A 25307-nucleotide genomic window follows, 5' to 3' on the forward strand; every position below is an offset into this window, starting at 1 on the left:
GCGGACAAATGGCTTATCCATATACTAGCGATTGTATCTCGCAGCGGAATCTGCAAGGTTTCCTGCTGTGAGTCTGGAAAGTAGGGGGAGACTGACTGACTGACTGACAGATTTCCCTGAAGACGGACCTTCAGTCATACCTGAATGGCTCAGTCGACCTAGAGCATTGGCAGGGGAAAGGTTCGAATCCCGATGCTGCGCAGTTTTAATCATCCGCGTAGTTTCGAAACAGCGCACGCTACGCTACGCTGCGGTGCGCAAGTTGTTTGTAGAAATGGGGCCGGCGGTATAGGGAGTTATCAAAGAACGACTCGCGATTCACCCTCACAGATTTACTTCCGCCAGTACCTTCTCTCCAACCTTCCAGACATCACAGAAGTTCTCCTGCATAGATTGCGGGACTACCACGCCTGAAAGAAAACTTAAAGGGCAGACATTGCTTAGCCACAGCCGAGGAGAGTGTTTCCATTTCTATACAGAACTGAAGAGAATCACAGAATTTAACATATTTTGTTTTAATTCCGAAGGCATGTTGAAAAGTAATATCACCGAATTTTGTGTGTGAAAACTTTGAAAGTTCTTTTAAATAAAACAAATTTGTTAATATTCTACATCATTATTCTGCATATTTCTTATTTATTTCTCAACATAGTCAGTCTGACAACGAACACATTTATCCCAATGAGAGACCACTTTCTTCATACCGACTCTAGAATGTTTGACTTGTTGACGCAGCCACAACCTCTGTTTTGCTTGCATCGCTTCATCACTGTCAAAGTGAGGTCCTCGAAGGCGTTCTTTAAATTTTGGGAACAGTTGAAAATCGGATGGGGCCAAGTCCAAACTGTAGGGAAGATGACCGATGACAGTAAATCCAAGGCTATTCCTTGTAGACACAGTGGCAGTCTGTGTTTGTATACCAACAAATCGGACAGCTTCTTTCACATTATGGTCAAGGACACTTTCAAACACGATAGATTCTTTCTGTCATTACGATACGTCTCCACAACATCGATCCATCTTACCACTCCTGTCCAGGCCTCGGAAAGCCCAACGGTACCGACCGACTGCCGTACCATCCTCAGCCGATTGGCGTCACTGGATGCGGATGTGAAGGGATATGTGGTCAGCACACCGCTCTCCTGGACGTTGTCAGTTTTCGTGAAGGGAGCCGCTACTTTGCAATCATGTAGCTCCTCAATTGGGCTCACAACGACTGAGTGCACCGCGCTTGTCAACAGCGCTCGGCAGATCCGGACGCTTACCCACCTAACACACAGCGGTGTTACTCCTGGCGTCATGATGTGGGGAACGATGGGTTCGAAATTTGGGTCACAGCTGGTAGTGATTGAAGGGACTCTGGCGGCACAACGGTGTCTCACGGACATCCTGTGTTCTCATGCGCTATCCTCGTGGACAGCATTGTGGTGCTATGTTTCAGTACTTGTCCACGCATGATACGTGTCTATATGACCAGTCTGCACGTAGTTGAAGTACTCTCGTGGCCAACAAGATACCCATATCTGCCCTGATAGAGCATGTGTTGGACGAACGTATATGTCAACCTCGTCCCAGTGTCAATATCCAGGAATCAAGGGCCAGTTACAACAGTGAATTTACAATGAAATCCAGACCATTAGCTGCTTACAGGCGTTGATAAATATCAACGGGTACAGTTGAAAATGTGTGCCCCGACAGGGACCCGAACCCGAGATCTCCTGCTTACATGGCAGACGCTCTATCCGACTGCACCATGAGGGACGCAGAGGATGGTGCGACTACAGGGACTTACCTCTGGCACGCTCCCCGTGAGATCCACATTTCCAACTTACGGTCCACATACTACATTTTTAGTGACCTTGGCCACTATACTTATTACTCGTGGCAGTCAATCTACCGATTCCCGTAAGAATTTGAGCAATGTGAGTGCATCTGCACTGAAGAAGATCATTGGCCGGTAAGCCTTATCTTTTCGGACATGTCCGAAAGAACAGATACCATCTTCATTTAGTTACAACAGTTGTGGGCCAGCTTCCCTCAGGAGAGGGTACAATGCCTTAATGACGCCCTCCACAACCGATGCGCTTGATATATCCAGGCCAGAAAGAGTGCAACGTCATGCTTATAAGTGGGCTCACACTGCAAAGTTCTCTGGCCGGCCGGTGTGGCCGGGCGGTTCTAGGCGCTTCAATCTGGAATCGCGCGACCGCTATGGTCGCAGGTTCGAATCTTGCCTCGGGCATGGATGTGTGTGATGTCCTTAGGTTAGTTAGGTTTAAGTAGATCTAAGTTCTAGGGGACTGATGACCTCAGATGTGAAGTCCCATAATGCTCAGAACGATTTGAACCATTTGCAAAGTCCTCTGTAACTTCGGCTATCTTGTAATCACTGAAACAACATCACGTACCTTCTATGAAGTTTCACTTCGTTTCCTCCTCCCCTTCTGAGTGTTTCACACTTTTGGAAGGTAGTGCATGTTTCGTACAGTGATAACAAGTGAGTCTTTATGTACAACATGCTGTCTTTGCTAACGACATCATTTTTTTCACTGACTTACGTGCAGCCACCTTTTAGCGTATCAGTATGTTTCTAACATCGCCCTGACGTATTAGAAAATTCGCCTTGAAATTCTATTTAGCTCACCGGATGAGCAATAATTTTTGCATTACTCTATTCTGATCCGAATCGTTAGAAGTATTCCTACTTCTTTTCGCTTAAGTTTAGAGTACACCCTTGGGGCGTCGATTCTCACATATTCCCTGCACAGACAGCCATTCACTGATTCCTAGGTGCCGGTGTGACAGGCAACCATTTCAACATACTCAAGTGATTGGCATTACGTCGCTGAACTAGCGTCTATTGGGCGCAAGCGAAATCTAAGAGGTTTCGCCGGCGCCTTGGAATCAGTGAATGAGTGTCTCTGCACAGGAATACTTTTAAAGGGCCCAACAAAGATGTGTGGGTGGCACCAAGGGTGTTGCCGAACTTGGGGGTGGGGGTTCTTAGAGGGACCCTTTCCTGTTTTATTCGCACGCATGTGTCAGTAGCACACCACCGTCAACGTCGTAAATCGTCCATGGCGAACCCCCGTCAATGCCTCCCCCCCCCCCCCCCCCCCCCCCCTCGTGATTATACCACAGAAGGCCGAAACAGGAAGGCTGGTGAAGCATAAACACCCCTTGGTGCTTCAAATCACGTTCAAATTTCGTCGACTGGTTTTTAACTGAATGAGATTTTCACTCTGCAGTGGAGTGTGCACTGATATAAAACTTCCTGGCAGATTAAAGCTGTGTGCTGGACCGAGACGCGAACTCGGGACCTTTGCCTTTGGTGGGCAAGTGCTCTACCATCTGAACTACCCAAGCACGACTCACACCCCGTCCTCACAGCTTTACTTCTGCCAGTACCTCGTCTCCTACCTTCCAAACTTTACAGAAGCTCTCCTGAGAACCTTGCAGAACTAGCACTCCTGAAAGAAAGGATATTGCGGAGACATGGCTTAGCCACAGCCTGGGGGATGTTTCCAGAATGAGATTTTCACTCTGCAGCGGAGTGTGCGCTGATATGAAACTTCCTGGCAGATTAAAACTTTGTGCCGGACCGAGACTCGAACTCGGGACCTTTGCCTTTCGCGGTAGGAGACGAGGTACTGGCAGAAGTAAAGCTGTGAGCACGGTGCGTGAGTCATGCTTGGGTAGCTCAGATGGTAGAGCACTTGCCCGCGAAAGGTTCGCAGGAGAGATTCTGTAAAGTTTGGAAGGTAGGAGACGAGGTATCTGGTTTATAACTGTTCCCAGTGGTTCCATCCTGTACACCAGAGCAAAATTTGTGGTCGCACTACAGTCCAAAGGCGTGTGATCACATTCAGTGTGGTTGCAAGCCCACGATGTATTTACAGAGGGGTTGAATCGTTCCAGAGGGTGTCAGCAGTGTCAAAGGTTTTGAAGAAAATCGTCCTGTTGCTCGTCGTACTGCGAACTATCGCTTTCGACAGCGAAATGCGTGGTAGTCAAAGCGCCAGGGGCAGGGGTGGTTTCATTGGCGTCCTTTATGCCATTCCATGAGGTCTTTTATCACGATTCTGAGTGGCAGTGTGTCTGAAATGTTTTCCTCGGCGACTCAGAAGACAACCGCATGATTTCACCGCCGGGCGTCGCACCTCTGATTTCCACTGCAGAAGTATCAAGAGAAGGGATGAAATGTGGGTAAGAGGGGGTGTGACGACCTTCTCATCGTGTGACATGACCGCGGTGGCGTTGGGCAGAATTGCGGCGAAATATGGTGCCAATGTGACATCATTAACCTACCTTACACCTTACATGAATTTCTGAGCTCTGGCCTTGCTGTTTGAAGTGTCACCGGGCCCAATGGTGACGTCGAAGGGTGCTTTTGCACCATTAAGAGGAAGGTTGTAGGTACCTTCGGGCCAAAATTCAAATTTCTGCGTCTCAATCGGAGACAATTAGATGGTTTCGAAAAAGCGGCCCTTTAATTGTGTTGTACAGTGTAGAAAAGTTTCCATACTTTTCAGTCCAAAACTTTCGGTAATTTGCTACACACTGGGCTAAGGTTGGACAGTTATGTTTAAATAGCTTAACAATAGTGTGCCGAGCCGCGAATTATTCCATCTCGTGTCCATACCGCTAGTTGAATGAGACACGCGTCTTTACACTTGCATTCTTCTCATGTTGTGTTCTGCACACGACTTTTCGAATGCTTCTATCACAGCTTGGTAGTTGTGCTGTAAGGTCTTACAGAGAAACTGCCTGAGAAAGATCATACATCTTCCATAAATTGGCTACGGTTTGTCGTCATTCACTCTATTTTGTGACGTTCCGACTGTAGTGTGTGCCCTGCGTTTGTCCCATGTTTGATTAAACTTTTTCTTGCGAACGCCCCACTATCTTTACGAGTTACACGAACATACCAGTATGCACTCTTCGAATGAATGCTTTGCTTACAACCAGTACATGGGCACGCCGATTAACTCTCGTCGCGAAAAGAACAGCTGGTAGGCGATGGCAACGGAGTTTACTGCTTAAATTGTCAAGGGCGTACGGCACCACATCAGTGATTGTACTGTGCGTGGCACTTGGAAAATACCAGATTGATATTACTACCGGATATCGGATTGCAACGTACTGTTTAAAGACGGGTAGACTAGACCAGATTAGACTGAAAGCCGATGAACCTATTAACAAAAAGCACCACCTCAGACTCTGGCGAATGGAGACCTGGCAAGGTGAATAGGTCAGCGGTAAGGCTAAACCCTTTTCCTCGAAATCTCGTAGCGGTTAACAACGAAATATGCCGATCCTAGCAGATCCTGCACTTCTTAACTGGAGACAAACCTTATCCCACGCATTTAAACCAGACACCAAATTGCACATGTGGCGGACTAAGAACCCCAGAACACACGGAATTACGGAAACATCAGAGACATATCACACATACACAACATAACCGCTGAACGTCAAATATAGGAAGTCATTAGGGACTTTGATCACTAGAAGTAGCTAAATAAATTTGCTGGCGAACGTTCCAAAACAACTTAAGCGCTAGGCCATACAGAGGGGAACTCAGTATGCAACAAAACGAGAGAATTCATAGGTTGGAAGAAGGAGAAGGAAGCACTTAAATAACAGTTGACTATGAACTTTAGGCTCTTTGGCAGCAGATGTATTGCATATAGACATAAGGGCAGTCGAATAAAATATGGAAATCACATGAGGACATATCGGGGATGTACGGAGGATGTGAAGGGATTCCCATCGAAACTTCTGCATCGTACTCGAAACACCATTGGCAGCCTGTGGGGCGGCTGTTTCCCTGCAAATCCCTTACACATCCTCCATACAGCCTCGATCTCTTCTCATACGATTTTCCTATTTTTGGAGCCCTGAAGAAAGACATTCGTGGCCGTCGATTTGCTTTGGACGAAGAGGTGCACTCCTGGGCACAATCATGGTTCCGTAGACAGCCTCAAACGTTTTCCTGAAGACACTAACCATTTTGTCTCACAGTGGGATACATGTACTAACAGTTATGACGATTACTTTTGAAATAATAAACAGTTTACTTAACTTTTTTTCCATCTGTCTCGTCTTCATTTGACAGCCCCTTAGACACACATCAAAAAAAGTTTTGCGTCACCTCGGTTTCGAGAGTTCCGGAACCTGTACAGAAAATTGGAATAAGATCAACATGAACATCATTTCCACCCTTTTTTTTGCTCATGAAAACCACACATTGGGTGTTGTACCACCATACAGCGGGACCTTCAGAGGTGGTGGTACAAACTGCAAACCGGCCGGAGTGGTCGTGCGGTTCTAGGCGCTACAGTCTGGAGCCGAGAGACCGCTACGGTCGCAGGTTCGAATCCTGCCTCGGGCATGGACGTGTGTGATGTCCTTAGGTTAGTTAGGTTTAATTAGTTCTAAGTTCTAGGCGACTGATGACAACAGAAGTTAAGTCGCATAGTGCTCAGAGCCATTTGAACAAACTGTTGTGCACACCGGTACCTCTAATACCCAGTAGCACGTCCTCTTGCATTGATGCATGCCTGTATTCGTCGTGACATACTATCCACAAGTTCATCAAGGCACTGTTGGTCCAGATTGTCCCACTCCTCAACGGCGATTCGACGTAGATCCCTCAGAGTGGTTGGTGGTTGACGTCGTCCGTAAACAGCCCTTTTCAGACTATCCCAGGCATGTTCGATAGGTTTCATGTCTGGAGAACATACTAGCCACTGTAGTCGAGCGATGTCGTTATCCTGAAGGAAGTCATTCACAAGATGTGCACGATGGGACGCGAATTGTCTTCCATGAAGATGAATGCCTCGCCAATATACTGCCGATATGGTTGCGCTATCGGTCGGAGGATGGCATTCACGTATCGTACAGCCGTTACTGCGCCTTCCATAACCACCAGAGGCGTACGTCGGCCCCACATAATGCCAGCCCAAAGTAGCAGGGAACCACCACCTTGCTGCACTCGCTGGACAGTGTGTCTAAGGCGTTCAGCGTGACCGGGTTGCCCTCCAAACACGTTTCCGGCGATTGTCTGGTTGAAGGCATATGCGACACTCGTCGGTGAAGAGAACGTGATGCCAATCCTGAGCGGTCTATTCGGCATGTTGTTGGGCCCATCTGTACAGCATTGCATAGTGTCTTGGTTGCAAAGATGGACCTCGCCATGGACGTCGGGAATAAAGTTGCGCATCATGGAACCTATTTCGCACAGTTTGAGTCGTAACACGACGTCCTGCAGCTGCACAAAAAGCATTATTCAACATGGTAGCGTTGCTGTCAGGGTTCCTCCGAGCTATAAAATGTAGGTAGCGGTCATCCACTGCAGTAATAGCCCTCGGGCGGCCTGAGCGAGGCATGTCATCGATAGTTCCTGTCTCTCTGTATCTCCTCCATGTCCGAACAACATCGCTTTGATTCACTCCGAGACGCCTGGACATTTCCGTTGTTGAGAGCCCTTCCTGGCACAAAGTAACAATGCGGACGCGATTGAACCGCGGTACTGACCGTCTAGGCATGGTTGAACTAAACTACAGACAACACGAACTTGTGTACCTCCTTTCTGGTGTAATGGCTAGAACTGATCGGCTGGCTGATCCCCTCCGTTTAATAGGCGCTGCTCACGCATGGTTGTTTACATCTTTGGGCGGGTTTAGTGACATATCTGAACAGTCAAAGGGACTGTGTCTGTGATACAACATCCACAGTCAACGGCTGTCCTCATGAGTTCTGAGAACCGGGGCGATGCAAAACTTTTTAAAGAGAGAACGGTCACTGTTATCGAAAGGTCGCTTTAAGATTGTACGGAAGTGTAAGTTAGTATTTTTAACAGTGCCGGTGTATTGTTACCTAAGACACTATAAATCTGTACACAAGCTTAGTGGTACGTATATTATACCCACCAAATATAGCTCTAGCTTAACGCTCGATAGCAAATACCAAGGTACTCACCCGTAGACATCAAGGTCACGGCTGTAACCTCTATCATCTATCTTATCTTCTGTTTTTTTCTGCCTAAATTATCAAAGAATTTATTTATATTTCCATTTCACGAAACTTCTTATCTTATTTTAAGTAAGTGAAAAGCTGCTTTAACAAAAATGAAAAACGAAAGAGTAAAAGAAATGGACGGCCTCCACGTGGCAAACATGGGTATATGGACACAGGTCTTGGTGGCGGACAGCTTTGGCTCCTCCAAGCTCGGAGGACAGACGCATCGGCCAAGAGGCCAAAAACGATCCACCATGAGAAATCAGGAAATGGGTCTTATAAAAAACAGCAAGTGAAAAAAATGTGAACGCCTCACTAATGGTGCACTTCCATGTAGTGATCTGAATTGCGAGTAACTGTTTAAAATGACTGATGGCTTAAAAACAAAGATGAAAACTTCATTCCTTTGCAGTACATCAGCAAACGTAAGAGGGCTTGCTGTATAGTAATGTCACCGAATTTTTTATATGGTAACTCTTAAAGCTTTGTAATTAAAACAGACGTTATTAATATTCTACATCTTTATTTTTATGTCTACATATTTGCAGAACTTTGCCGCTTGAGGGCTCCGAATGGTAGCGTTTAACATGGCAGTGTGTAAGGTAACTATGTCGGTGCGTGAGAAACAGTGTATTGTAATCGAGTTTCAAATTCGAAGAGTTTGCCCACACATGAAGCACCCTCTCCCTCAGCATGGTAATGTCAGACCACAAACGAGCGCTGCGACGTTCCCACGCCTTGGGTTCACTATCATAGATCATCCACCATACAGTCCCTACTTCGTCCTATCCGGTTTTCATCTGTTTGCAAAACTTAAAGAACACCTTCGAGGACTTCACTTTGATAGTGATGAAGCGATGCAAGCAGAAGTGCGGTTGTGGCTACATCAAAAATGTTAAACATTCTATAGTGACAGTATCAACAATCTGGTCTCTTGTTGCTAGAAATGTGTTCGTCGCCAGGATGACTATGTTCAGTAATAAATTTGGAAACATGAGGAATAAAGATGTAGAATGTTAATAACGTTTGGTTTATTACAAAGCTTTAAGAAATTTCACATAAAATAATCAGAGACATTACTTTTCAGCACGCCCTAGCGCATGCGTCGTTATGCTTTGTTTTCATAACTTGTTGGTCTAAGTACATAATGTTCCTAAGTAGCATACCGCTTTTAAGTAGTAAAAGATAGTCTGAACATTTGTGCCCTCAACTTTCTCTTAATATGTTATTCTTGTGTTACTTCTATCTCTAGGACGCGTACTGGGTCCATTTGCCGATGCTAATCATAGGATGCGCAGCACTGATTACGACGGTGGGTATTTCTTTCCTACCTGAGACTAAGGGACAGCCACTACTTGACACATTTGAAGAAGATACCAGACGGAACAAGTGAGTGGACATACCTTGTCATTACTGCTATATCATCTCTCTGTGACTCTGAAATATTTAATACGTGGAAATTTCACAACTATCAGTAATTATGTAATATTTTTACGAGCATTAGTGATAAAGTTTTAACTATCACCAAGAGAAAATCAAGTTGCGACTAGGAAAGCTTGTGACGGTGTTAGTCCTTCTCCGTTTATTCACCCTTTAATTCGACACATTTTCCCCAACGACAGATGACTTGGAGGAGACCTTGTTTTGGCGGAGACCTTGATTTGACAGAGACATTTGTTGCTGAGGTCGGCATTTTGGCTACGAAGGAACCATTCCGCCTCCAAAATCCTCTCTTCGTCATTCTGGAAATCCCTGTGACGCACTGGTTTCTTCATCCGAGAAAAGAGAAAATCGTCATCAGGTGTCATGTAAGGCCAGTACAAGTGCGTGGCAAAATTTGATAGCCTTCAAGAAACAGCATATATGACTGTGTCTTGTACAGAATAAGCTGGGGCCTGGTGAGGCAAAAACGTACTTGGTCAGCTTTTCGCTACGTTTCGTCCTGATAGCCTCCCGTAACCTCCTCAGGATATTTCAGTGGTATTCTCCTTGGACGGTTTGTCCCTTCCGAGCCTAATTTATTTGTACCATGCCACAGCAGGCCAAAAAAAACAACAGGATCACCTTGCCCGATTATACGAGCACGCGCTAAAAATTAATACCTCCGAATTTTTTATGCCAAAGTTTTTTAAGTAAATCAGAAATTCTAATTCTTTATTCTTCATGTCTGCTTTCTTATTTCTCGACATAGCCTCACTGGCGACGTACACATTTCTGCCAACGAGAGCCCGGTTTGCTGATATCGTCACTGTAGAATGTTTGACGGTGCTTCTTCCCTCAACGCCCCTTACTGAGTGTTTCTTTGATTCTGTGATGGTAGTGAAATTTGATTCCGCACGATCTTTCAATCGACTGCTGTGATTTCAGTCAGCTGCTCCTGTGTTGTTGTCTGGCGTGTTGGTTCCTGCTGCCCTGCTGTGGACGGCCACGTTTGATTTTCGGGATTGAGGATCAGCTGTTTCTCCATGATTTCCCGTTTCCATCTCGGATCTATCGTGTATCGCTGTAATGTTATCAGACTTCTGTTTCCTGGTTATCTGTGCCGATTTCTCCTCGGAGTCCTCTTCGGAACTCGAACATCTCGTTTCTAGTGGCCGTTCCCTGTTTTTATTTTATTTTATTTGGATGAGAACTGGTGGGACTCACATTGCCCGCATCCAGATCGTTATCTTACTGGTGAATTGTTATTTCATGGACTTTGTAGCTGTTTTCTTGGTAGGTAGTTGCAGAATGGTCATCATCAGTTTCAGACTCATCAGCGTTGTCTGATTTCTCACGTAATTCATTTTTATTGGTCCCATATTCAAGGGTGGGGAATTTCCCTGTAGCTAAAATAAGGGATTAGTCAGTGGATTCCACAGAAATATTATCGGCGTTGCCGGTGCATAGCTTGTGTGGATCAGTTCCTGTGCTTCGGATCTTGTCCGCTGTTGCAGATTATATTGGAGAATAAACAATCGCCCGTGTAACCTCCCCCTCACTTATCGACCTTAATGACAGTGAAAAATTAAACCGCGTGTACCTAATGGAAATTTGGGAAAAGCAATCGTCACCGAAGTTAATCTGTCGGTAAAGAGGGAGGAAAGGGTTACATCTACATGAAAGGAAAAATGCAAATGAAACTGGTGGAAATTAATTTTGAAAAGGGGTAAGGTTAATGAAGAAAGTAAATGTGCGGCCGTTACGTTAACAATTAACTAGCGGTAATTAGATATTTGAGATTTGGGGGAAATTACGGTCGCCAGTCCTATGGACAATTACTATAATAACTGAAAAAGAAAGGTTATTACACATATAATTAGCACTAGAAGCGTGGCAACTGAAGGTTGACACGTGTAGTGTGAAAACTGGAAGTTTGTCAGAAGTAATAAATTTCGCTACACTTAATTTAGCAAAAGAATTAATGAAACCGGAAAATCGAAAGTTAATTTAGTGACTGAAGTTAATAGTGAGCTTTCTTTCTGAAGCACATCGAAATACAGTTAGTCTTGGACTACCTCAACAATCATTTCTAAAGCTACTTGAATCTACGCAATTTAGAAAGAAGAGATTTGACTTTGAACTTGAATTAAACGATTCTGAACAATTAACAATAGTAAAATTTAGTACGTACTAAGCTGAGCTGCAGTCACAGGTAAGCTAAAATACGGTAACAAAACTCGCACTCTTAATTTGTGCTTGTGTAATCTAACTATTGTAGCCAGCTAATGCTTAAATTGAACTTTGAAATTAAAGCAGTAAAATGGAATTATGCTGGCGTTTGAATTTCAACGACACTCGGGTTCATTTCGGAAAAGGAAGGGACCCTGCTTGGCAATGCAATTGGGACAATGAGCAACAAAGGTTCATGCTAAGTTGCTGTAATTTTGCGAGGCAAATGGAACAATTTGAAAAGCTGAGGTCTGCCATACAGTTCTGAAACTTTACGTGCTTTTAGTCTTCCTTGTTGGTTGATTGAAGGTTTGAAGCCGTCGATCGAGGAGGTGGCGACAGTCACTCATTGTTGGCCGTCGCTGTTGCAGAAGCTGGATGTTGGCGCGCCTTCTTCTCGACACGGTCACCAGGCGAAACGGGCTCTTGATGTGCGCCAGCTAATGCTTCCCGTCCGCGACACCATGTCAGAATCTATCATCGCGAGTCGAGCGCAATTACATGCTGCCAAACCCCGAAAGCGCGGCAACTCGCGGGAGCGTCACACAGCACACCTGCTCCACTCGCTACTCCAGCCAGACCCTCCCTGCCCGCGCTCCACGCGGCAGAGTTAACACTACCAAAGATCCTACACACTTTGATTCTTCACACGACCCATCGATGTAATCGTTCGATAGCAGTTTTCCCTAGGCAAGACCCAGCGTAAAATTACAAATAATATTTACGAAACAAACCAATTATACATCGACATGAGTGCATAAATATATATATACAAACAGTAAACAATTACAATACATAAAGAGACAGAAATGTCATATCTTGAGGTAACAAAACAAGGAAAAAAAAATAATAGTACAATAGATGGAAATAGGAGGATATGCATTTCCGGCGTTACACGTGCCCCACATTGTCTGAGGATGTTCGTGTAACGTAAACAGACTCAGAAAATGTCCCAAAAAAGAAACAGCGGAAATGCATATGCTCAAAACATCAACAAAATTTAGCATTCGTCTAATTAACCATAAATCAATTTTTAGACCATAATAATTGAGTGGGGACACTCCTAATCTTATTCCACTCTGTCATCTTGCACAAAATAAAACAGGTTGACAACATATTAAAATTCATAGAAAATATAGAAAATGGTTTAGCTATTCCAAAATCATTAAAATTCGTAACACTATGAGAAATGGAATACTATTTGCAAAATTAATTAGAGTGCATGGTCATAAAAACAGGTAGATCAAAATACGCAAATAAATAATTAAATAGACTACACATTTTATATAACCTTTTCATAATTAATATTCTCGTCACGAGAATCTACTTAACGTTAAACAAGAAAATAATGTACAGCAGATCGACAAAAACATAAATATTTACAGCAGAATTCTTTCAGCTGTCCAGGAAGAAAAACAATTCCGCCTTCCGTACTCGCAAGTACAAAGAATGCCGACAGCGGCACAAGAGCCGACAGCGGCACAAGAGCCGACAGCGGCCTCGCCTCGCAAGTATTGTTGCGCCCGCGTGTGCGGCACGCTTGATCTCACTCGCCCTTGTGACGGCGTTTCCAGAACGTCCGTTTCTTTCGGAAAAACTCACTCCCGAGTAATCTCAAGGAGTCCATTAATTCTATCACAGTGGATAACTCAACACTGTCCATCATCACACGCATGTACTAGCCTGAAACTTAAAACAGCGTCTAAGTACATCGGCAATGACTAGTAAATCACATATTTATGAAATCTTACAGCTATTTACAAAATCATATTTACATTCCTCAATCTACTGTGACTCAGCTGAAAACTTAAACTAGCAGCTTGGATTTTTCAGTTGATTAGATCATGATTAAATTGATTAAAATTAAATTGATTAATCAAAATTAATTACTTATTAATTACAACTTCTTTAATGACCTTGGTCAGTCAAAAGCATGGCAATCTAGCAGATCGTTAAATCTTACACTCTATTTTACATACTGTATAAATTACCCATTGTGTGGTATTAATCGATCCTAGGTTGGTACCATTTCAAGTCTACAATGTTCCGTATACCTAATAGTTTTCCAGAGCTTGGATACTCTAAGCAATAAGCATTTGTGTGAGGTATACCAATGACTTTATATGGTCCATTATAAACAAACTTAAATTTAGAGATTTCATGGTCTAACTCGCTCGATTTCTCATGAGCTTTTACAAGTACTAAGTCTCCGATTGCAAACTTAGCAAAACGCGCTTTAGCGTCATGACGACGTATGCGAGCATCGGCTTTAAGCTTCATTACTTCTCGCAAACGATCTTTTTTCACACCAATACTAATGTCAATCCGTGGAGGGAATTTGATTATCTCTTCCACTGAACTTTTACTTCTGTCATCCAACAGGATTTCCTCTGGAGAAAATCCCGTCGATTCATGTCTCAAGGTGTTCATAATTCTCTCAAATACTGCTACATATTTGCCCCATGCCCTATGGTTGTGATGGCAATAGGTACGGCACAGTCGGCCTAGCTCGCGCATATACCTCTCAGCGGGATTCCCAGCCGGACAATAAGCAGAAATATGGATCACCTCGACCCCATTACTTTCCATGCCTTCATTCCACAACTTAGAAGTAAATTGTGCCCCATTGTCTGATAGAATCGCCTTGGGCTTACCAATATGAACAAAATAATCGTTCACAAGCTTGCTATAGACCGCTTTGGCTGTAGCTTTCCTAATCGGGTATAGTTTGATGAACTTGGAAAAAGCTTCTAGCACTACTAAAATGTAGGCAAAGTTTCCTGATGACTTGGGCAAAGGTCCGTACAAGTCCACGCACAGTAACTCAAAGGTGTCGTTAGGCCTTATACTTTGCATAGGACCACGACTCGTACAGTTGGTAACCTTCACCTTCTGACATAAATCGCAAGTTTTCACTCTGTCAGTAACTCGTTTTAACATGTTGTTAAAATGCACTACTTCACTCAGCTTTTCCGTACATTTCTTTGGTCCACAGTGACCATACGCCAAATGGTAGTAGTCTATTATTTCCGTGACGTATTTGGTGGGCCAGCATACCTGCCAAATATTACTATCTTCACCCTTACGTATGTACAAGATATGATCGTATATCTTGTAATACTTCCTTAATTTCTCTCCTTCTGGACTCTTTTCATCATATCGGGTTTTCACCATATTTAAACAACCATCCTCGTTCTGATGACGACGTAGATTCTTACAGATGTTCATTATTAATTTACGTCCCTCAACTTCTTTAAAATAGTACAATTTGACCACTCCATCTGCCTCATCTTTCAATAGACCTTGATTAGACTCGGGCAACCGCGACAGCGCATCCGCTACGCAATTGTCGGTCCCTTTTACGTAACAGATGTCATAGTTAAATTGCTGTAAATACAACGACCACCTAGTCAGTCTTTCGTGAAGTAGTTTACAATCCTTCAGATAAGTGAGCGCCCTATGGTCCGTATGAACAATCACCTTACGGTCCCATAGGTAACCCTTGAACTTCTTGAATCCCCACACGATAGCGAGACACTCTTTCTCAGAAATCGTGTAGTTTCGCTCACTTTTTGATAAAGTTCGACTCGCGAACGCTATCGTCCGGTGTTCCTTATCCTCTCCTTTACCAACTTCTTGGAACAGTTCTACCCCCACCCCGTAATTCGACGAATCCGTTCCCAGATGGAAGGGTAGCGATAAATCAGGATGAAATAGTATGTTAGATCTTAACAACTCGTCTTTTAATCTCTCGAAAGCGGTCTGACACCCGTCAGTCCACACAAACGGAACATTTTTGCGTAAGAGGTTATTCAAATTTTCATCATTAAACACTTGTCCTTTTACAAATTTACGGTAAAATCCTGTGAGCCCCAGAAAACTTTTTAACTGTTTCCTAGACTTGGGTGGAGGACAATTCCTTATTGCCTCTAGTTTCTCTGAGTCTTTCGTAATACCAGCAGTGGTAATTACATTCCCTAAAAATTTCAGCTCCTGCTTCACAAATTCGCATTTCTTTAGCTTTAGAGTCATTCCGCCACGGCGCAATGCTCTAAAAACTTCATCTAACAGGTCACAATGGTCATGCCAAGTGGCATTGGCCAACAATAGGTCGTCAACATATACAGTTAATCTTGAACTCAAAGCCGGTCCTAGCACTTTATCTAGGGCCCTGATGAATACGGACACAGATATATTAAGTCCAAACGGCAGTACTCTATACTGATAACACCTGCCCGCAAACAAGAAGGCGGTGTATGGCCTAGATTCTTCTTCGAGTTCTATTTGCCAGTAACTAGCCGTCAGATCGAGGCTAGTCATGAACTTAACGTCATGAAAACGTTGCAAAATCTCCTCCATACTCTCTGGTCTGTCTGTTTCGCGTTGAACGACCCTATTCAACGTGCGTGCGTCAATCACAATACGCACACTACCATCCCGTTTTGCTACAATGACCAAACCGTTATTGTATGGACTCGTACTTCTTTCAATCACCCCCCATTCGATCATCTTATCTATCTCCCGTTGCACTGCTTCCTTTTTGGACAGCGGTATAGCATACGGTCTCACGAAGAATGGTTCGTGCGGAATTACGTGCAACTTGCATTTATATCCTTCCATAAGTCCCGGTTTGTCTGAAAACACACTCTTATTCCTCATTATTACTTCATACAGGCCTCGTCTTTGTTCGTGTGTTACGTTTGACACACCGTCTACAATAATTTCCAATTCACTTTCTATACTATTGTCAATGCCGAGATTCCTCACATTACAGTAGTTCAAATTCATACCTACGTCAATACCATTGGGCCAGTTAACAATGCGTATAGGCTGGTATTGTCTATGCACACCGTCTCCTGCCTCGTAAAAACTAACTACTATTGTTTTACCTTGGGACGTACATGTCAAAGTTTTGCTTTCGCAATTAATCACTGCACGGTACTTTAATAGCCAATCTAACCCGATAATTACTTCCGTAGTTAAGTCTGGCACGACGACAAACTCTTGCTCAAATTGTGCCCCACATATCTCGAAGTTGACAAAAATCTGTTTTGTGACCGGTTTACTGGCCTTCCCAGTAGCACCAATAATTTTCACTCCTGTTACTGGCATAACTACGATGCCGGGTCTGTTTTTCAGTAACTCAAATATTTTCCCAGATACAGCACTCAGTTCTGCACCGGTGTCCATCAACGCGTTTAGTTGTAGGTCGTGCATATTAACAGACACTACTATCTGTCTACACTTGTCCTCGACTGTTTCTTTATTTTCCCACAGTAAATCCTCCTCTATATCCAGGTCATTCCAGAACAAACCATCCGGCTTTGATCCTAAATCCGGTTTATCTGGCGGCTTTCTCAGCCTCTGTTCACTTACAGTTTTAATTTCAACACGTTTGTCCTGAGGCTTAGTCTCTAGCTTCGCCTCCAATACCGAAACCTTTTCCTGTAACTCGTCAACTAGTGAGTGTTGCTTTGCTATCAATTCACTAATTGTCACCTTCGTTGATTCCACTTTGGTCAGATTGATCTAATCTGCCAATCTACCTGGAGGAATGTGCCCAGTAGCATCTGAAATTACTTCCTCTGGATCTGCGCAACCCACACTGCTATCGTCTAACTGTATAATGTCAGCTCTAACCTCATACACGCTGTAATCTATGTGCTTTTCTACCAATCGTGTCCGGCTATCACTAAAATTTTCGTAATCTTTCTCCTTAATACTCTCGCAACGTTTAAACTGGAGGTTTGCGTCGGATGGGTCGGCTACTTCTATCACTATAACTTTCGGTAAAGTCTGCCGGTTAGGGCCAGAACTTTCCGTTACTACTTCAACATCTAACTCCTGCGGGATGAAACACGACGAATCTTGCTCGTGCTCCCCATTAACATCAACTATTTCTGGTAAAGTCTGCCGGTTAGGGCCAGAACTTTCCATCACTTCACAAATACTATCTTCCTGTGGGACGAGACGCGGCAAATTCTGCCCGCGCTCTCCATAAATGCTTCTCTCGTACAGGCCCCTATAATCTCTTAGTTCGTCGTATAAGCGACCGAACTGCCTTAACCAGACCTCATCCCTCTCTGCATCCCCTCGCTCAATGACGGACGTGTTATCCGACATCTGATCTTCTCTCAACAATTGCGAATCATTCTTAAACTCAATCTCCAGTTCCGCTGTGGATATTACAGCTGCCCCTTTATAATCGATTTCCGGAACACTACTTAAATTGTTCTCACTGACAGTGAATGTATTTTCTACTGCCGTGTATACAGTTGATCTACTACTTGTGGGCGCACTCCTTTCTCCTAACACTGGCACACTCTCCCGCCGTTGATTATTCCACACGGAATCTTCATAACGACGACACCTGGGTTTTCTCCTGTTATTGGGCCGCCAAAATTTCTCCACGCCTGGTCGGCCCCTCACCGGCGCGGCTAATGGTTTCCCTGTCTCGTCCCAGCAGATACGCTCCCCGGATGCTGCTGAGGCGGCTGATCACACCCTCTGGCGTTATTACTATTCTGTGAAGCCCGTATCACGTTAGTATGATACTGGTTTCCGTCATTCCTGTTATTATTTGCATTGTACCGATTGTTATTACGGTCCGAACCATTATTGTTATTGCTGCCATGGTTGCGGTATGCATTATTCCCGTGGTTATCGTTGTTGTGGTTGCTGTGGTACCCGTTGTTGATACCACGGCCTCTGCCACTGTCGCGATTATTGCGCCAATTGTCCTCGTCCTCCACTCTTTCCAGGAAATCATTGATTGTCCTGTAATTGCTTCCTACGTATCGTTTTGTATCATCTGGAAGCTTCTTGTAGAGTTCCCAGACTATTTCGGATTCCGAGCGGCGGTCACGCAAATATTCCAACTTGCGGATCCAGCCCTCACAAAACTCCTTCATCGAACCGCGCGAATTCGCATCGAAAGGCCTCGATACGACAAATTCTCGCCAGACACTTTGCTGTTTTTGCTCTGACCAGTATTCAGCCAGAAACAAATTTTTAAATTCGTCAAAAGTCAGGTTCGTAATGTTGAGGTTTAAGCCCCAACGCTTGGCATCACCAGCCAACACATCAATAATCGCATTAATTTTTCTCTCATCAGTCCATGATCTGGGTAAAACTCTTTCACAATTCTTAATGAAATCCGTCGCGTGTATACCACCTTTTTTCAAGGGGTCGAACCGCTCCTCTTTCGTCAACAATTCCGAACTATGTGCATAGATTGGCACATAGCTCTGTTTTTCGTCAAGTTTCTTTTCTAATTCCGACACTCTCGTAATTACTTGGCAAGTGGTTGTCGCAAGCGTTTCTACTTCCCTTTTTTTCTCTTCGCAGGTATTAGCCTGCTTCGTCACTTTGGTATCTACTTCGGATACTAAAGCCTTTAAAGTTTCCACCTTCTTTTGATCCTCTTTTTTCACTAATTGAATTTGTTCCGTCACCTTATTCTCGATGATCGGAGCAACTGATTCTCCTACACTTTTCTCGATTCTGCTAATTTCAGAATTAAAACGAGTATTTATGCTCGCAATTTCCGCCTGAACGCCTATCATTTCCTGTTTAAGATTACCGATTTCGGTATTAATTACAACAATATCTTCTTTGATTTTATCAACTTTTGTGTTAACAACTCCAACATTGTTGATAACAACGTTAATAGCTTTGTTCTGATTGTCTAGCATCCGTTCAAATTTTACAGACTGAGCTTCTTGCTTGGCAGCCTGATCTTCTTGCTTGGCCGATTGACTCTTGATTTCGTTAATCAAAACATTCAATAAATCAGTTAAATTCCCGGAAACTACCGGTTTTACTTCCGCAGCGGCTTCCTCTTTAATTTTCCCCCCGTATTCGTCATCAAGGGATTCAGATTTGATTTTCACTTCCGATTCCGAAACATTTTCTAAAGTTTGGAATTCCATTTCTGCTCTTTGTTCCGTTTCGGCGGTCGCGTCTTTCATGTTCGCCGCCTGCCCCTGAACAATGGGTACTGTGGTGCGCGTTTCCCACTGTTCGACCGATTGTTCCGCATCCAAGTCTACCAAATTTTGGTAATTGTTGCCTTCACTCATTTTAATAATTTTCAATATAAATGCCAAATCTCAAATATAATTAGGATTACTCCCACTACTTATTCTCGCTGACGTAACGGCCTGTACGTAACCAATACTTTGTTACGAGATTTGCAACATACAAAATTCGTGTCCAGAACAACCTCAAATCCGAAGATTGTCCTGTCACCAGGTCGCCACGTGTAACCTCCCCCTCACTTATCGACCTTAATGACAGTGAAAAATTAAACCGCGTGTACCTAATGGAAATTTGGGAAAAGCAATCGTCACCGAAGTTAATCTGTCGGTAAAGAGGGAGGAAAGGGTTACATCTACATGAAAGGAAAAATGCAAATGAAACTGGTGGAAATTAATTTTGAAAATGGGTAAGGTTAATGAAGAAAGTAAATGTGCGGCCGTTACGTTAACAATTAACTAGCGGTAATTAGATATTTGAGATTTGGGGGAAATTACGGTCGCCAGTCCTATGGACAATTACTATAATAACTGAAAAAGAATGGTTATTACACATATAATTAGCACTAGAAGCGTGGCAACTGAAGGTTGACACGTGTAGTGTGAAAACTGGATGTTTGTCAGAAGTAATAAATTTCGCTACACTTAATTTAGCAAAAGAATTAATGAAACCGGAAAATCGAAAGTTAATTTAGTGACTGAAGTTAATAGTGAGCTTTCTTTCTGAAGCACATCGAAATACAGTTAGTCTTGGACTACCTCAACAATCATTTCTAAAGCTACTTGAATCTACGCAATTTAGAAAGAAGAGATTTGACTTTGAACTTGAATTAAACGATTCTGAACAATTAACAATAGTAAAATTTAGTACGTACCAAGCTGAGCTGCAGTCACAGGTAAGCTAAAATACGGTAACAAAACTCGCACTCTTAATTTGTGCTTGTGTAATCTAACTATTGTAGCCAGCTAATGCTTAAATTGAACTTTGAAATTAAAGCAGTAAAATGGAATTATGCTGGCGTTTGAATTTCAACGACACTCGGGTTCATTTCGGAAAAGGAAGGGACCCTGCTTGGCAATGCAATTGGGACAATGAGCAACAAAGGTTCATGCTAAGTTGCTGTAATTTTGCGAGGCAAATGGAACAATTTGAAAAGCTGAGGTCTGCCATACAGTTCTGAAACTTTACGTGCTTTTAGTCTTCCTTGTTGGTTGATTGAAGGTTTGAAGCCGTCGATCGAGGAGGTGGCGACAGTCACTCATTGTCGGCCGTCGCTGTTGCAGAAGCTGGATGTTGGCGCGCCTTCTTCTCGACACGGTCACCAGGCGAAACGGGCTCTTGATGTGCGCCAGCTAATGCTTCCCGCCCGCGACACCATGTCAGAAACTATCATCGCGAGTCGAGCGCAATTACATGCTGCCAAACCCCGAAAGCGCGGCAACTCGCGGGAGCGTCACACAGCACACCTGCTCCACTCGCTACTCCAGCCAGACCCTCCCTGCCCGCGCTCCACGCGGCAGAGTTAACACTACCAAAGATCCTACACACTTTGATTCTTCACACGACCCATCGATGTAATCGTTCGATAGCAGTTTTCCCTAGGCAAGACCCAGCGTAAAATTACAAATAATATTTACGAAACAAACCAATTATACATCGACATGAGTGCATAAATATATATATATACAAACAGTAAACAATTACAATATATAAAGAGACAGTAATGTCATATCTTGAGGTAACAAAACAAGGAAAAAAAATAATAGTACAATAGATGGAAATAGGAGGATATGCATTTCCGGCCTTATTTTATTTTATTTGGATGAGAACTGGTGGGACTCACATTGCCCGCATCCAGATCGTTATCTTACTGGTGAATTGTTATTTCATGGACTTTGTAGCTGTTTTCTTGGTAGGTAGTTGCAGAATGGTCCTCATCAGTTTCAGACTCATCAGCGTTGTCTGATTTCTCACGTAATTCATTTTTATTGGTCCCATATTCAAGGGTGGGGAATTTCCCTGTAGCTAAAATAAGGGATTAGTCAGTGGATTCCACAGAAATATTATCGGCGTTGCCGGTGCATAGCTTGTGTGGATCAGTTCCTGTGCTTCGGATCTTGTCCGCTGTTGCAGATTATATTGGAGAATAAACAATCGCCATGGTCAGTTTTGCCGAAGATGTCTTGGTTCATTGCATAAACAACTTGTGGGATTTTACCCAACATGAATTATCTACATCTACATCTACCTCTGCATGGTTACTCTGCAATTCACACTTAAGTGCCTGGCAGAGGGTTCATCGAACCATTTTCATACTACTTCTCTACCATTCCACTCTCGAATGGCGCGTGGGAAAAAGGAACACCTAAATCTTTCCGTTCGAGCTCTGATTTCGCTTATTTTATTATGATAATCATTTCTTCCTACGTAGGTGGGTGTCAACAACATACGTATTTTCGCATTCGGAGGAGAAAGTTGGTGATTGAAATTTCGTAAATAGATCTCGCCGCAAAGGAAACCGCCTTTGTTTCAGTGACTGCCACCCCAACTCGCGTATCATATCAGTGACACTCTCACCCTTATTGCGCTATAACACGAAACAAGCTGCCCTTCTTTGCACTTTTTCGATGTCCTCCGTCTATTCTACCTGGTAAGGATCCCACACCGCGCAGCAGTATTCCAGCAGAGGACGGATAAGTGTAATGTAGGCTGCGTCTTTAGTAGATTTGTCGCATCTTCTAAGTGTTCTGTCAACAAGGCGCAGTCTTTGTTTCGCCTTCCCCACAATATGATCTATGTGGTCTTTCCAATGTAAGTTGCTCGTAATTGTAATTCCTAGGTATTTAGTCGAATTGACAACCCTTAGATTTGTGTGATTTATCGTATACCCAAAATTTATCGGATTTCTTTTAGTACTCATGTGGATGACCTCGCACTTTTCTTTGTTTAGTGCCAACTGCCACTTTTCGCACCATACAGAAATTCTCTCTAGATCGTTTTGTAATTGGAATTGATCGTCTGATGAATTTACTAGACGGTAAATTACAGCGTCATCTGCAAACAATCTTAGGGGGCTACTCAGATTATCACCTAGATCATTTATGTGAATCAGGAACAGCAGAGGGCCTATGACATTACCTTGCGGAACGCCATATATCACTTCTGTTCTACTCGATGATTTACCGTCTATCACTACGAACTGTGACCTCTCTGAGAGGATTTCACAAATCTAGTCATACAACTGAGACAATACTCCATATGCACGAAATTTGATTGATAGTCCCTTGTGAGGAACGGTATCAAAATGGTTCAAATGGCTCTGAGCACTATGGGACTTAACATCTATGGTCATCAGTCCCCTAGATCTTAGAACTACTTAAACCTAACTAACCTTAGGACATCACACAACACCCAGTCATCACGAGGCAGAGAAAATCCCTTACCCCGGAACGGTATCAAATGCCTTCTGGAAATCTAGGAATATGTAATCGATCTGAGATCCCTTGTCGACAGCACTCATTACTTCATGGGAATAAAGAGCACAAGAACGATATTTTCTGAATCCGTGTTGGTTATGTATCAATAAGTCATTTTCTTCAAGGTGATTCATAATGTTCAAGTACAGTATATGCTCCAAAATCGTACTGCAAATTGAGGTCAGTCATATGGGTCTGTAATTCACTGGGTTACTCCTATTTCTTTTCTTGAATATTGGTGTGACCTGTGCTACTTTCCAGTCTTTAGGAACAGACCTTTCGTCAAGTGAGCGGTTGTATATGATTGCTAAGCAAGGCGCTATTGTGTCTGCATAATCTGAAAGGAACCTGATTGGTATACCACCTGGCCCGGAAGACTTGCCTCTTTCTTAAGTGATTTGAGTTGTTTCGCAACACCTAAGATGTCTACTTTTATGTCACTCACGCTGACAGCTGTTCTGGTTTAGAATTCTGGAATATTTACTTCGTCTTCATTCGTGAAGGAATTACGGAAAACTGTATTCAGTAACTCCGCTTTAGTGGCACCATCATCGGTAACATTTCCAACGCTATCGCGCAGTGACGGTATTGACTATTTTTTGCCACTGGTGTACTTTATACACGACCAGAATCTCTTTGGGTTTTCTACCTTATTTTGAGACAGTGTTTTATTGTGGAAACTATTAAAAGCATCTTGCACTGACATCCGCACTAAATTTCGAGATTCCATGAAACTTAGCCAGTCTTGGGGATTTTGGGCTCTTCAGAATTTGGCATGCTTTTTTCGTTGCTTCTGCAACACTGTTCTGACGTGTTTTGTGTACCATGGTGGATCAGTCCCGTCTCTTATTAACTTATGCGGTAGTGATCTGTCTGTTGCTGTCGATACTGTATCTTTGAATTTGAGCCATATCTGGTGCACACTTACATAATTAGCTTGGAAGGAATGGAGACTCTCTCTTACGATGGCATCAAGCGAATTTTTATCTGCTGTTTTAAATAGATATATTTTGCGTTTATTTTTAGTGGTTTTGGTTGATATGGTTTTGACCCTCGCTACAATGACTTTGTGTTCACTAATCCCTGTATCCGTCATGACGCTCTCTATTAGATCAGGATTATTTGTGGCTAAGAGATCAAGTGTGTTTTCGCAACCATTTACAATTCGTGTGGGCTCATGACCTAATTGTTCAAAGTAATTCTCAGAGAAAGCATTTAGTACAATTTCGGAAGATGTTTTCTGCCTACCACTGGCTTTGAATATGTATTTTCGCCAACAAATCGAGGGTAGATTGAAGTCTCCACCAATTATACCTATATGAGTGGGGTACTTATTTGTAATGAGATTCAAGTTTTCTTGGAACAGCTGTTGAGTATAACCTCTACCCATAGTAATTCGCAGGCACTATCTGTTTCAACTTCACTACAAGATAAACTACTATCAACAGACACAAACACACCACCATCTACTTTATTCACTCTATCCTTTCTGAACACGGTTTGCACCTCTGTAAAAATTTCGGCAGTATTTATCTCCAACTTTAACCAAATTTCTGTTCCTATAACGATTTCAGCTTCACTGCTTTTTATCAGCGCTTGAAGCTCTGGTACTTTTCCAACACAGCTACGATAATTTACAACTACAATACCGACTGTTGCTTGGTCGATTCTCGTCGTGTCTTTGCCCTGCACCCTTTGAGACTGGAGCCCTTTTTGATCTTTCCCGAGACTATCCAACCTAAAAGCCACCCAGTCCACGCCACACAGCCCCTGCTACCCATCTAGCCGCCTCCTGTGTGTAGTGGACACCTGACCTATTTAGCGGAATCCGAAAGCCCACCACCCTATGGCGCAAGTCGAGGAATCTGCATCCTACACGGTCGCAGAACCTTCCGAGCCTCTGATTCAGACCCTCCACTCGGCTCTGTACCAAATGTCCTCAATCGGTCCTGTAGACGATGCTGCAGATGGTGAGCTCTGCCTTCATCTCTCTAGCAAGACTGGCACTCTTGACCAACTCAAATAGCCGCCGGAAACCACCTACTAGGATGTGTGACGGGATATCGGTCGTCACAGACATTCAGATAGACCTAATCCCATTTTGGCTCTGAATCTTGCATC

The 25307-nt window shown here is 43.4% G+C and overlaps 1 protein-coding gene across 1 annotated transcript in view; it reads left to right on the forward strand.

Annotated features, from left to right (window-relative positions):
• The window catches only part of LOC126471622 (organic cation transporter-like protein), a 206129-nt gene that overhangs the window by 169786 nt on the left and 11036 nt on the right, over positions 1-25307 (forward strand). The window contains exon 10 of the mRNA XM_050099858.1: positions 9275-9411. Within this exon, the coding sequence (XP_049955815.1) occupies positions 9275-9411 (137 nt within the window). The remainder of the gene's footprint in view (positions 1-9274; positions 9412-25307) is intronic.

Source organism: Schistocerca serialis, chromosome 3, assembly GCF_023864345.2.
Source record: "Schistocerca serialis cubense isolate TAMUIC-IGC-003099 chromosome 3, iqSchSeri2.2, whole genome shotgun sequence".
Taxonomy (NCBI): Eukaryota; Metazoa; Arthropoda; class Insecta; order Orthoptera; family Acrididae; genus Schistocerca; species Schistocerca serialis.